General features: G+C 24.2%; 1 protein-coding gene across 3 annotated transcripts in view; it reads right to left on the reverse strand.

Moving 5' to 3' along the window:
* Positions 1-13,416, reverse strand: part of LOC129980885 (ATP-binding cassette sub-family A member 2-like) — a 70,800-nt gene that overhangs the window by 45,692 nt on the left and 11,692 nt on the right. For all 3 annotated transcript variants that reach the window (XM_056091341.1, XM_056091340.1, XM_056091339.1), the window contains exons 5-19: positions 12,652-12,773; positions 12,163-12,492; positions 10,768-10,869; positions 10,567-10,668; positions 10,332-10,394; positions 9,398-9,553; positions 8,184-8,307; positions 7,537-7,658; positions 6,756-6,884; positions 5,706-5,967; positions 3,326-3,498; positions 3,062-3,165; positions 818-932; positions 521-711; positions 171-321 (exon numbers count right to left, since the gene is read on the reverse strand). In XM_056091341.1, coding sequence (XP_055947316.1) covers positions 171-321; positions 521-711; positions 818-932; positions 3,062-3,165; positions 3,326-3,498; positions 5,706-5,967; positions 6,756-6,884; positions 7,537-7,658; positions 8,184-8,307; positions 9,398-9,553; positions 10,332-10,394; positions 10,567-10,668; positions 10,768-10,869; positions 12,163-12,492; positions 12,652-12,773 — 2,246 coding nt within the window. The remainder of the gene's footprint in view (positions 1-170; positions 322-520; positions 712-817; positions 933-3,061; positions 3,166-3,325; positions 3,499-5,705; positions 5,968-6,755; positions 6,885-7,536; positions 7,659-8,183; positions 8,308-9,397; positions 9,554-10,331; positions 10,395-10,566; positions 10,669-10,767; positions 10,870-12,162; positions 12,493-12,651; positions 12,774-13,416) is intronic.

The raw sequence follows: 13,416 nt of genomic DNA on the forward strand, positions 1-13,416 counted from the left end.
ATTATTATAAAGGTGTTTGATTTACAAATGAAATTAAACTTAATTTAAATGAAATATGAAATTCATTTAAATTTAAGTTTAATTTTAAAATGTAAGAGTAAAATAAAGCTAGAAAGAACAATTTACATATAATACTTTTGAAAGAATTATTTATCTAAAATATTACTTACAGCCAGACTTTTCAACCATACAGGAATATGGTCATGAGCAGCTTCTTCACGAACTGCTATGTACATATATGGCACATAGGTCAGAAAATATATTATGCCTGCACAAGCAGCTGCTAATTTAGCTTTGGAATAAACAACACTAACCAAAAATCTGTAAAAAACAACACTATATATATATATTTTCTAAGAGAAGTAAGAAGCTGCTTCATTAAAACACTACAATTATAACCTGTTATTAAGCCAATCATAGTTAAATAAAGCATTAATTAAATAATCAAATTTTAACTTTAAATAAAAAATTTAATTTGCAATGCATTTAAATTTTTAAAAAATATATTTTTGTTACTTACGAAAATGCAATATTTGCAACAACAAAAATTTCCAGCATGAGAAATATAAGAACAGGATTACTGTAAGTTAGCACCAGGCCATATTTTAAAATAACAGTCAAGCAAGCAGCAGTTATAGACATTTGAAGGAAACTTGTAATAAACCAAGCCAGCCAGTGAACTGCACTGTTCAGACCCATAGTTTTCATTACCTAAAAAAAATTGCAACGAACCATTTTAGAATTACATATTCTCTAGTATAAACAAACATAAAATAACTGATTAAATTGTTATTTAAAAATTCATTAAATTACTAACCTCTTTTAGCCTCTGTTCTTTTTCATAAACAATATTTTGCACCAGCATTGCAACAGAATAAACCCAAGATATTGCTAAGCACAATGGCATAACATGTTCTATCATAAACAAAAACCTGAAATGACCAATCGAAAACTGATGAATTATTTCATTAAAAAGAATTCAATTCAAGTGAAATATTGTATTAAATTTTTTTTATCATTTTCTCTTTTTATTCCTAATTATATTAGAAATAAATATTATTTTAATCAGAGATGTATTATCTAAACATTTTTCTATCAAATATTAGGATAACTAATTTAAAAGTCAAACTGCATTATTATTGTTCTTATTAATAACAAATAGTGAATTTTCCAATGTTATTCAAATAATAAAAACAATTCGCAAATGAACAATTCTAATTTTTAAGCATCTTTATTTATATTTATTATTTTTATTTTAGTTTACTTATTAATTTATTTGTTATTTGTATCCAAAAATTGCAATTATTTTAAATTAAATTAAATGTGGGAAGAAAAAAGAAAAATTATTTAATCAATATTTTGACAAATATTGATTAACTGAAATTTTCAGCACATCTATTATGTGAATACGACATTGTAAAAAAAATGTTTATTCTTTTATATAACCTTAAGATGTTTTTTTTCCTCTTTTCTACATTTTAATGCACAATCAAAATACAGTCCACAATTTAATAAAGACATTTTTTGGTATTTTTATTTTGCAATATTTTTTTAAAAATAGAAAAAATTAAACTAACAAATTAAAATTGAGTATTGAAATAGTGTAAATTTTTGTTTTATTCTAATAAGTTTAAAATTCTTTTCAGAAATATAAAATAACAGCATTTTAATCTGGCAAATCCTGATTTTTCACATAACTCAAATTAAATAAAAAAAAATCATTTATATAAAAAGTTATTCATAAACTCTTACTTTTTCTGTAAGTATCATCATTTTTCATTTAAAAAAAAAGGTAATAACTTAAAAATGAAATACCTTCAAAATTTAGTGTATTATTTTTCAATAATTTTTTTCTTTATTAAAAAAATTATCATAAAACTTTTATTTAAGAAATTTATTCATTTTGGTATTCAAGCAGATTAAGATTCATAGTTTTTAAAATTTATTTCATCAACTACAGTCCTTTATTTTAATATAAAATAAAAAGCACACAGTTTTATATTGGCATAAATTATGACAATACAGAATATTAATCAGCAATCTTAATTATTAAAATTATTTGAAATTTTTGTTTTTGCATGTATATAGAATAAATGTAAGATATATTTTGCATCAAAAAATTAATACTAAATATTTAATAATATTTTGGTATCTGAGCTTTTTTTTATTTATTCCATGTATGATTATATACACAGAATATATATAATCATAAAAAGATGACTCAACTTCATAAAACTAATCTGTCATAATTACTACTATGGCAGATTAAGTGTATGAAATTTGAAATTTTGTAAAAATAAATTATTGAGTACATAAAACAAACATCAATACATTTTAATAAACAAAAGCAGTCCTTTGCTTGTTAGAAATTATGAAGTTCATCAGGTATTAATTATTCAGAAAAAATAAATTGATCAGCATGGTTAATAGCTAAACCCAATATAGTATCTATTAGAAAATGAAATTTCATTTTCACTCACTTCTTATATTCTGTTAGAGACATTATATAAGCTGATGATTAAAATTCATAGCTTGCACAAGAGCTGAGATCCTTTCCCTTATTTAAAAGCAAAGATTCTTGATAAAAAAAAAATAATGGAAAGCATTTTTCATCTTCTAATTCTGATTTTATATTTATTCTATCACAAAAAATATTTTTTTTTATTCTTATATTACAAAAATGTGGAAAATGTTTGATTTAAGATAACACGATCAGAAACGCTGCCAAATAAAAAGTTTTCTACAATTGAAATTTTGTGATGTTCTTTTAAATGCATCATTTTAAAGACAATATAGAAAACTTAATATAACAGAATATATACTTACAGCAATGAGCTGAAATTTTGCATATTCTCATAAAGCAACCTTGTTCAATAATTTATGCCCAAATATAGGTGTGTTGTCATGTAAAAGCATTCAATAAAAGTTTAATTATGATATAACTTATAAGTCTGTCACTTCAAAGATTCCATACAAAATCGGTTATTTCACCATTTAAAACTCAGATAAGAAAATTTAACTGAATTCATATACAAGAAAAATGTAAGTTAAATATACTCACTGGTCTTGAATGTAACATGGATAAGGAAATTGATGTATAAAGCTACCAGGTTCAGTTACATCTCTGCCAGCATAGATACTAATCATGGCCCTTTCCAAAACATCCTGTTAGAAAGAGATGTGGAAAAAAAAAAAAAAAAGCTTATATAAATACTTACTTTAAAAATAAAATATCATTCATTCGAAATTTTTAGTAATTAAAAACAAAATAAAAAATACTGTCAAAAAGCAATTTTCAGTTATTTGAAACAAAAATCGTGCTTACTTGAATCCAGACAAAACCAAATTGATAATACCCATAACCCCAATTTCGTGGACCAGGAAACCAGAATCGACTGCGAACTAGATTAGTTGTTGTTGTAAATGAAGCATTCTGCCTAATTTTGTAAGTCATATGATTTGGCATGGAACCATCTTCAGTCATGTTAAAAATGACACCTGTAGGGAAAAAATTAGAATAAAAAAAGATTGGATTGGTTGGTTGGTTTGAGGTTTTATGGCACAAGAACCAATATGAAGTTTATATTGCACAAAACAAGTTCATTTCTAATTCAAAGTTTAATAAAAATAGTTCCTATAAAAGTGATACAAAAATAAACATTGGTAAAACGATGATAAATTACAAAAAGTCATAATGAAGCCATAATAGTGAGTTCAAATTAAGGAATAAAAACCTATAGATTTTAAGAAGACAAAAAGGTTCTCATGGGGATCTCTGCCAAGCAACAATGGCAAAGTCATTGCAGTTGTTTGGAAGTAAAACAGGCATTGAGCATTAAAACATAGGCATTCAATAAGGATATGATAAACTATTATCCTACTGTTACAATATGGACATAATTAATTAATCCTTTAATAACAGATGTCTATGTGTGAATCTAGTGTGACCTATTCTCAGATGAGTTAAAACTGGAAGTATTTATGTTTTTAAATTTCATGAATAATATAACAAATTTTTTCACAGCAAACTCAGATGCAATATATATATATATATATATATATATATATATAACAAATATGGGAACCCCTAAAACATTTTAAAATAATCAAACAAATCAGCAGTAATGTCATAATATGTCTTGATAACTTAGACATCTAATCAAATTTCTAGTCCCCCTCCATCTTATTCCAATCACAAAAACAAAAAATATGTACAAATATTTAACTTAATTCAACAATTGTCAAAAATAAGTCTCAATGATCATGAAGTTTGGAATTTTTACTCAAAAAGATATTTTTTATATGAAAACAATTATTTTAGTTATTTTATATACTGCGCCAAATTTGCATTGTTGGTGATCTTTATTCCTATTGTATTATTCTGCTTAAAATTTTCCTTTCTGAGATCTTGCGTCTTTCCTTTTGGCACATTTTTTAAACAACAAAGTTTTGTTTACTGCCATGAGATCATTTAAAATTGAAGAAGACTCCTTAGTGCTGCTCTTATTTCCATAGTAATCACAGGTCAGTCAGTTTTTAATCCCTCTCTTCACCATAAACATTAAACATTAGTAAAGGAATAAATAAAATAACACTAAGGGCAATTACTGTTCACATTATATTCCTCAGAAATTACTGTTGATTCTTCAGTTGATTTGCCTCAATGAATTCTTAAGAGTGTTGGTCGAAGAGGACCATTATACATTCTGATTTTGAAAGTTAAAACTTTCCCATTAGCACTATTTCTATATCAATTGTTTACCTTGTGACTTTAAGGATGAATATGCTTCAGTCACTGATAAGCAAATATCAGCCACTACCACAACAGCAGCAACAGTTGCAGAAATCATAGACACATTGGAGTGTCTTATCTTTCTGAAGTTTCTTATATATAAATACACTGATAGAAATGGGATTTACATATTGATAGTTGCTGCAGAAGCTTTTGGTTGATACTAAGAAACTAGCACTAAAAATAACTTCTTTTCAATGAAGAAGAACTTTGAATTACTTTTCAAATTTTTTAAAACAGAAATTGAGCTCAAATTTAACATAAATTACAACTAAGAATAAGTGCTCCCAGCACTCAAAAGTATTGAAAAGATAGATAGACACAATAATAGTAACTTTTCAAGGCAAGGAATAATTTTTGGAAACCTCTCAAATCTCAACATCTTTGGAAGAAGGTCAAGCTTAGATTGCTTACCAAGCACTGGAGAAGTGTTATACAACCAATAAAATTCAGATACTTTATCAAGCCAGACACTTTTCAGGCAACATAGGTCAAATAAATCCAAAACTGTCCAATCATAATCTGAAATACCTCATTTGCTATTATCACATTTTTAAGTTAGTTTTGAAGGGATGTTTCAATTCACTGACTCTATACTATACTATACTCTATAGATATATTATAGATATACAGTATTATTTTATGTAAAAGAAATAAATTCTATTGCAAACTTCATTAGGTGTAAAAATTTAAGTATTTAGAATATTTATTCTAAATAAAAAAAATACTGTTCTAAAGCTTTGTGACTTAGACGAATTTAAGCCAACCTTTGTAATATCAATCAACACTTAAAGGTAATAAATATCAGAAAACTCTGTATAAGAATCAAATTTCAATTTGCAAGTGAATAAATGATATTTGCAAATATTCACTTGTATATTATATATAATACAAGGATATTCTCATAACTTACTGGCTAGAACTGTCACATTATCAAAATATGCTTGATGCTTGAAATAATCGAGTAAATCTTCTTCAGTTCTAAAACCTTGAAACATATTGAGACTGAGTCCAGACATAAGAGATATCCAACTGCAAGCAGCATTATCAATGGAATCCAGCTGCTCAAGGAAAACATCTTTATTGATAATGACAGTATTGGCAGCAAATTCTTCTAATTCTAAACTGTGGAATAACTGAAGAAATAGAGGGTACTTCTGGAAATTTTCATGTATCTAAAATAAAAAGATAAAATTATCATTAATGTAAAATTAATGCTTTTTTATATTTAAATCTAAATGCATTAAAATTAAATTATAATGTTAAAAAATACTTGTTATGACTTGTTAATGATGCAAATTAAAGAAAATTGAATATGACAATTTTTTTATAAAATTCAAAAAATGGCTATAAAATTGCAAAAAGAAAATTCTAAATATATAAATTTGTCACTTTCTAATATGTTTGAATGAACTTTGCATTTACTATTTTAAATTACAAATTAATTTTGAAAATGGTAATTTTAATGAGTCATTTTTAAAAAAATTAGATTTATGCAACAATTAGTAAATAAACGAATTTCAATTTGACCTTGCATATATTTACTTTTGTAATTGACTTTGAAAGGAAGCAAACAACAGAAAAAAAAAGGTGCTACAGGAAAAAATATTTTTATCTAAATAAAAAATTATTATTTCCAGAACATCAAATCATGAATGCATTTAAGCAAACATACAGTCTTAAAAGAATTTTTCAAACATTCTTTTAATATATATCTTAGAATGAAATTGATTATAAAACAATTCTCAAATAATAATAATTATATTAATTTGAATTATTTGCAAATTAATGCAATATTAAATTCCATTTAAAATGCATTTTCAGTCTATAACATTACATATGCATTAAATCTAGTCTTATAGATTTAATATGAAAAAAAGAAAAAAAAATAGGAAAAGAAAGTTCTAAGTCTTGTTTAGAAAAAGATGCAAGTTCCTTTTGAAAATAAAGAAATCTACATTACTTGTTTTAAAACTGATAATGAATGATCTGTGCTATTTTCAGCAAGAAAGATCCTGATTTCTTCTGATATGTTTAACATTTTTTGAGCATATTCTGATACTGTAGCCAGCAATTCAAAAGTCTCATTAGCCTATATAAAACAAAAATATAATTTTCTGTAAATAATATCCATCAAACCTGTTATGAAAAGACATGTAATATACAATAAAAAATTTTCCATATCACTTAAATCATAAAAGTTAAGACGGAAAAAAAAAATCTGGAACTTTATTTTTATTTTTTATAATTTTGCATTTTTAACAATAAAATTGATTATTTATAAGAAATTTTGAAATTCATGGTCAAATTTTATAGTTTATAAATTTTTATATTCTTGAAATGAAAATTAAAATTAAAATTTATATCTTAAATATTTTTTCAATTAAAAAGTGCACATTTTTATAAATATGGCTAATACGAGTTATTCATGTATTCTTACTCTTAGTTATTCTAAATATTATCTTAGTTAATTATCTTCATTATTTTAATCATGTAGTATTCTTCCATTGGAAAAAAGAACAACTTTGCTTCATTATAAAGTTAACGAAATTAATATCTTCCTTATAAGTTCTGTTTTCTATTCTATAAGTTTCATTCTTATAAGTAAATTATTATTCTGACAAATGAATTTATTTTTCAATCCCTCAGTAAGAGTTAATATCAATCTACCTAAGTAATAAAATATATTTCTGAGGAAAAAAATTACATAAAAAATATACATAAATGAAAATTTTAAAACATACCTTTATAATGATTTCATCAGCATCTGTGTTATTAGGAGCATAAAGCACCTTTGGGTTGCTATATAAAACATGAACTAAAATACCAATTTGCTCTTGCTGATATTTCGACATACCAAGTTTGTCTGAAAATGTCAGTAAAATAACTATAATTCCCAGTTTTTCATTGATGAATATTTTATATCATAGTTTCAAATAACTGAGAATTTATCATCAATTACATAATTGAATTAGTGCTACCTACCCAGTAAATACTAAAAAAAATTATTTACATCTCAAATTTTCTTTAATAACCTCTACATCATTATTTCTAACTATCAACATAAAAATATTAATTTATTTACAAATTATAATAAAATATAGATACAATATGAAAAAGAAAAGAAAAGGTTTATTTATAAGCCATTCTGATCAAAACTTTTTAAAACCGATAAAGAGATCAATTATAATTTTAAAAAATAATTGTATAGGAACTTAGCATACTAAAATTAATACAAATGATTTTAAAAGAAAATAAAAGTTAATTTTTTTCATAAAATCACCACTAAATTATGTTACCAATATCAATTAACAATTTAGAGTATTTTCTTAATAGATTTATTGATTGCTGATTATACAAATTAGCAGATATAAAAATGTAAATATATTACCTAAATCAATTTCCTCTCCATCATCTGGTAGGCTTGCTGGAAAGTTTCCCTGTTTTCCACAAATAGTGTTTTGCATTCCCAGCCAAATTCGTAGTAAACCATATTGTGGGTTGGAAGGAGCAGCCTAACATTACACAACAATGTGAATAGTTAATTAAACAAAACCTGCCATTTCGAAAAGTAATTTGTATAATAAAACAATTAGCTATTTTAGATAATAAATGAAAAAAGTGATTCTTTTTCAGAAAGAATTATGCTTCAAAAAATCCCGACAATCTCATACACAGAAAAAACAACAGCATATTCCTTATAATTCCCTCCTTTTAATATATAATAAATATACAGTTTATAGATTACAAATTAAAGGGGGGGGATGAAAATTTTTATTGCTAGTCACATTAAATAATTAATATTAATATTGTTTGCTTTCAAAGAAAAAATCAAGATTATCATATTTTTACTTCAGCCCCAAAAGAAATACAAAGAGTCTCAAATATTACCAATTATTTAGCTTTTGCCTTAAAAATAAATGCCATATTTAAATATACCTTTTCAATTAATGTGATTCTGGAGTATCAACTAGGTATTTAATGCTACTCTGAAAATACATAATATATAATAAATCAAAAAGAATATTAGTAAAACAAACAGTTGTATAATGATTAAAATAAGATTTTTTAAATAATTCTATAAATTATGCATCAAACAAGTAATAAGAATAAAAAGCTACATTTCTAAAATCCACTGCTAAAATAAGCAATATAATCATACAATTTTTCTGATATTAATTAATAATGTGATCAAATAATGGGTTCTTTTATAAACTAATAGAATTCTTTTCTAAATACTTTTTTAAAAAGCTGCATGGTGAATTTCACATAAATTGCAGGTAAAAATTTAAAAGCTCTCAGATATAACACATATTTAAAAAAATCAAATTTGAATAAAAGGAAATTACTTTAAAGTAAATCAATCAATTTATACAACAAAATTTTAAATGTATCTCTATAAAATATTTATATCAATTTATTACATACTACTTTAATTTATGAAAATTAATTAAATTAATTTTATAAAAAAGTATATTTTTTCCTTTGTTGAATTAATATTTGACTACAAAAAAAAAGAAAGAAAAAAAGGACTTTTAAGAAGCTTAATATGCAAACATGAAATCATCTTCTATTCACTAATTGCCTTAAGAAAAAAAATTTTACCTTTTTTGGCGGATCGTTTATATTTTCAGAATTGTCAAATGAAGTTTCATTGTTCGTAGAAGTATCATTCAGAGAAAGACAGGCATCTTGAGGCAAAGATGAAGCTATTTCACTCAGCTGTTTCAAAGCAACCTCAAATTCATTGAACTTTATTAACTAAAAAGAAGTAAATAAACACCAGTAAGAAAAACAGAGAGAGAGAGAGAGTTGAAAAGAAAATGACAAATTCATCAATAATTATTTTCAGATCTAATAGACAAAAAAAAAAAAAAAAAAAACATGTTTACATAAAACTTTTCCATCCTGATCAAATTTTGAATCAAAACACAGTAGAATTTTTCATAAAGTAATCCTGAAAGGGTTAAAGAAAATATTTTTTAAAAATATATGCATATAAATTTTTTTTTAAACACTCCAGAAGTATAAAATCAACAACTTTTAAAATCCTGAATAAAATTTAGTTTATGGAAGCTTTTATGACTGAAAAGATTGCAAAAAAATAGTAATAATAGCATGAGATTTTATTATCATGGAATGGAAATTCAGATAATAATGTAATAATTCTGATATAAATTTTAACTCAGTGTTATTTAATAGTATTGGCAGTCGAAAGACCAAAATATGATTCAATATATTTCTGTAATAATATTAGATAAACTTTTCACAGTGAAATTTTATTACTGTCACCAAAAAAAATTATTTGTTAAAACATTGATACATAAACCTGTTAATTCTCATTTACATGTTAATTACATTTTCTTTTTCAATACATTATTTATTACTTTTATTACATAAATACATGCAAAAATAATGTAGTTACATCAATTTTATCATCCACCTTTTAACTGCAAGAAAAATTATACTATGAAAGCATTTTAATATGTGTAAATAAATAATTTTTGACCTGAAATAAGGAATAAAATATAATACTTACATCATCTGATAACTTCTTAAGTCTTTGTTGTGCAACAGTAATATTCCAGTCATCTAAATGCAGCTAAAATTATAAAAAAAATAAATATTTAATTCAAAGTGGGAGAACTTCATGACAAAAAATAAAAATTCTTTAATGAAAATTTAACTGTGAAATTTTTTTCCCCATATTATTTTATCTTGAAAAAAAAAAAAAAAAAAAAAAAACCTACACAAAGTGTTATTTTTATACTTACTGTTTCTCTGAGCTTTTCCACATCTAAAAATTTGTTTAATTTCTTAGATAAATCAGCCATAATAGTTTCATTCATACTGCATAGTGCAACTTGAAGTTCCAACTACAAAAAAAGTAATAATTCATCAAAAATAACAATTCTATATAAAAATACATTAATTAATAATGAAAAAATATGCAAACCCTTTTGAAAGTTACTCACAGTTTTATTGGTTATCATTTCATTCTCATACTTGAATACGGAGGGTAAACCACTTTCTTGACACATTAATTCCCTTAGTCCAGCAGGAGAGAGAATGATATTCTTCAAGAAATGAAGAAATAACGTTATAAGTAAAAATTTTAATTAAAATCTTCAAAAGCATCCTAGAATTAGTTTCCAAAGAATGCAAATTATAAATTATAACTTGAAATGAAATAACTACATGAATCAACACAATATGTAAATATTAGCCAGGAGGAAACTAGTTTTAAAATATCTTTTAGATTATTCAAGACTTAAAATAACAAAAGAATTTGTTTTAAAAATGAATACACCCCAAAAATTACAGTTAGTTCTAAATTTTATACAAAAAGGGCAACATTTAATGAAGTCACATTTATAATTTATTAATAAACATTGTATAAAAATTATTAACCAATATTTTGGAATACTATTTTTGGCACTGAAAAATAAAAGTATTAAATTTTCAGATAATATTAGTGTATACTGCTTATAAAAAAATTATTAAAGCAGTGAAAAAAATTATCTTTTATTTTGATACAAGGAGAAAATGTTTCCAAGCAAACAAGATTTTCATCCAATTGGAATGCTTGCCAAATCACCTAAAATAACTAATTATAGAACTGAAAAAAAAATAATGGGTGGAGGGGGAGGATTCTACTAATTTAGGGTGTTCATCATTATTTCATTAAATAACAATAAACCTCTATTTAACTATAACATAACATCTATAAGAAATTAATGTCTTTATAACATTATAGGATATTAATGCCTATAGGAATTTAATGAAAGTATTCTACAATAAGGCAGGCATTAGCTTCTTTTTGTCACAATCTTTTTATTTTTATTCCTTTTTATTATTATTATTATTATTTTCATTTTCTTTACTTTTTGTGACAGCTTACAGGTGCAGATAATATCAGAATATAATGAAATCATAGCTGATTGTTGAATTTCATTTTTCATATGAATTTCTTAGTACAAAACTAATTTTAAAAATCAGTACCTAAATTATAAGAAAAAAAACCCAATAATTATGTACTTGTAAACTGATTTTGTTTTAAACAACAGTTTTACTTGTAACCAAAGTTCAATTTAACAAGAATCTTTCTATATAAATGAATTTTTAGATATATTTGAAAAAAAAAAAAAAGAAGAACTGCAGCATGTCATAATAATATTCACTGACATTCGATCAAGCTATCGATATCCTTTATAAGAAGCAATATATATATTTACAATAAAAAGCTTTCCAAATAATAACAGTCAAACAACAACTCAGATACATTACTTCATGTTTTGAAATAATTTTATTTTAAACTTGAGAGACAAAATAAAAATTATATAGATAAAATAAAAGCAAGCAAAACCTACTTTGAGTTCTTCAGCAATAGCACCAATGTCATCATTTGTAACAGTGACATTCAATCGAGAATCAAACATCCTTTCAATGACACTCCACACAACGGTAAATTTATCTTTATTCTTTTCAAGATATGCCAATAAATCATATAAATGCTGCAATGACGGATGCTCAATATTATTAAATGTAAAAGCATCTGCAACAATAGTAAGATCTGGCTTCACTGACAAAGTAATATCAGGATTGTCTTCAGGTAAAATATTAGAAGATGGCATTAAAGGCAGTCTGTAATGGATGTCAGTCTCTTCTTTAGGAAGCTTTCCAAATAATAAAACATAAAGCTGTAGGAAATAAAAAAAATTGACATTTTCGTAACAATTGCAAGTGAATCCATGAAATTTTATTAATAAAATTTACAAAACAATGTGATTTTGAAATTATTATATAGTCATTACACAAATATATATCTTTATGTATATGTATATACAGATAATCATCACCTTTTCAGGAACAAGAGAAGAATTCAAAAAAGTTTCTATGTCAGTATTGGGCAAGGCAAACATTGAAGTCAGCATGTCAATAAACTCGCTTCTATTGTTAATCAAATCTCCAATTTGCATTTCTAAAAAGAAAAAAAGAAAAAAGAGTGGAAAACTTTTTAACCCCAAAACTAACTCTTCACAAAAGAGATTTCAATTATCAATAAACAATTACATTATCATTTAAACATATGATAATAGATTTTTTAATAAAATTCATTTGTAGAGAATTATTGAAATTTTTGAGTAACAATGAATTTTCTGTAGAAAAAAACAAAACAAAATCAATATAGAAAATATTTTTTTCTTTCTTATTTTTCTTTTATAAAAATTTAATCCAATGTTATCACTACAATTTAATATAAAAAGCAAAATCAATGAAAAAAAAACATAATATTCTCTACAAATGTTATGAATGTTTTATTACTTCTTTAAATTCTTTTTATAGAATACTTCCTCTTTTTTTTATTAAATCAAAATAACTAAAACTCAACTTTAGATGGTTAGAATAAATATGCACACATAAAATGAAATATTCTAATTATGGTCAATCAGATAAGGTTATGACAGTTTTGTTACTTCCCTAATTCACTGTATAGCAATACCACCCATTTTTTAAAAATACAATTAAACGAGTTAAATCTCAAGTTTGCACAATTACAGTGAAAATGCATACATAAAATGAAGTATTCTAATTACAGACAACTAGATGAATTAAGGATAATA

This window comes from Argiope bruennichi, chromosome 8, assembly GCF_947563725.1.
Source record: "Argiope bruennichi chromosome 8, qqArgBrue1.1, whole genome shotgun sequence".
Classification (NCBI taxonomy): Eukaryota; Metazoa; Arthropoda; class Arachnida; order Araneae; family Araneidae; genus Argiope; species Argiope bruennichi.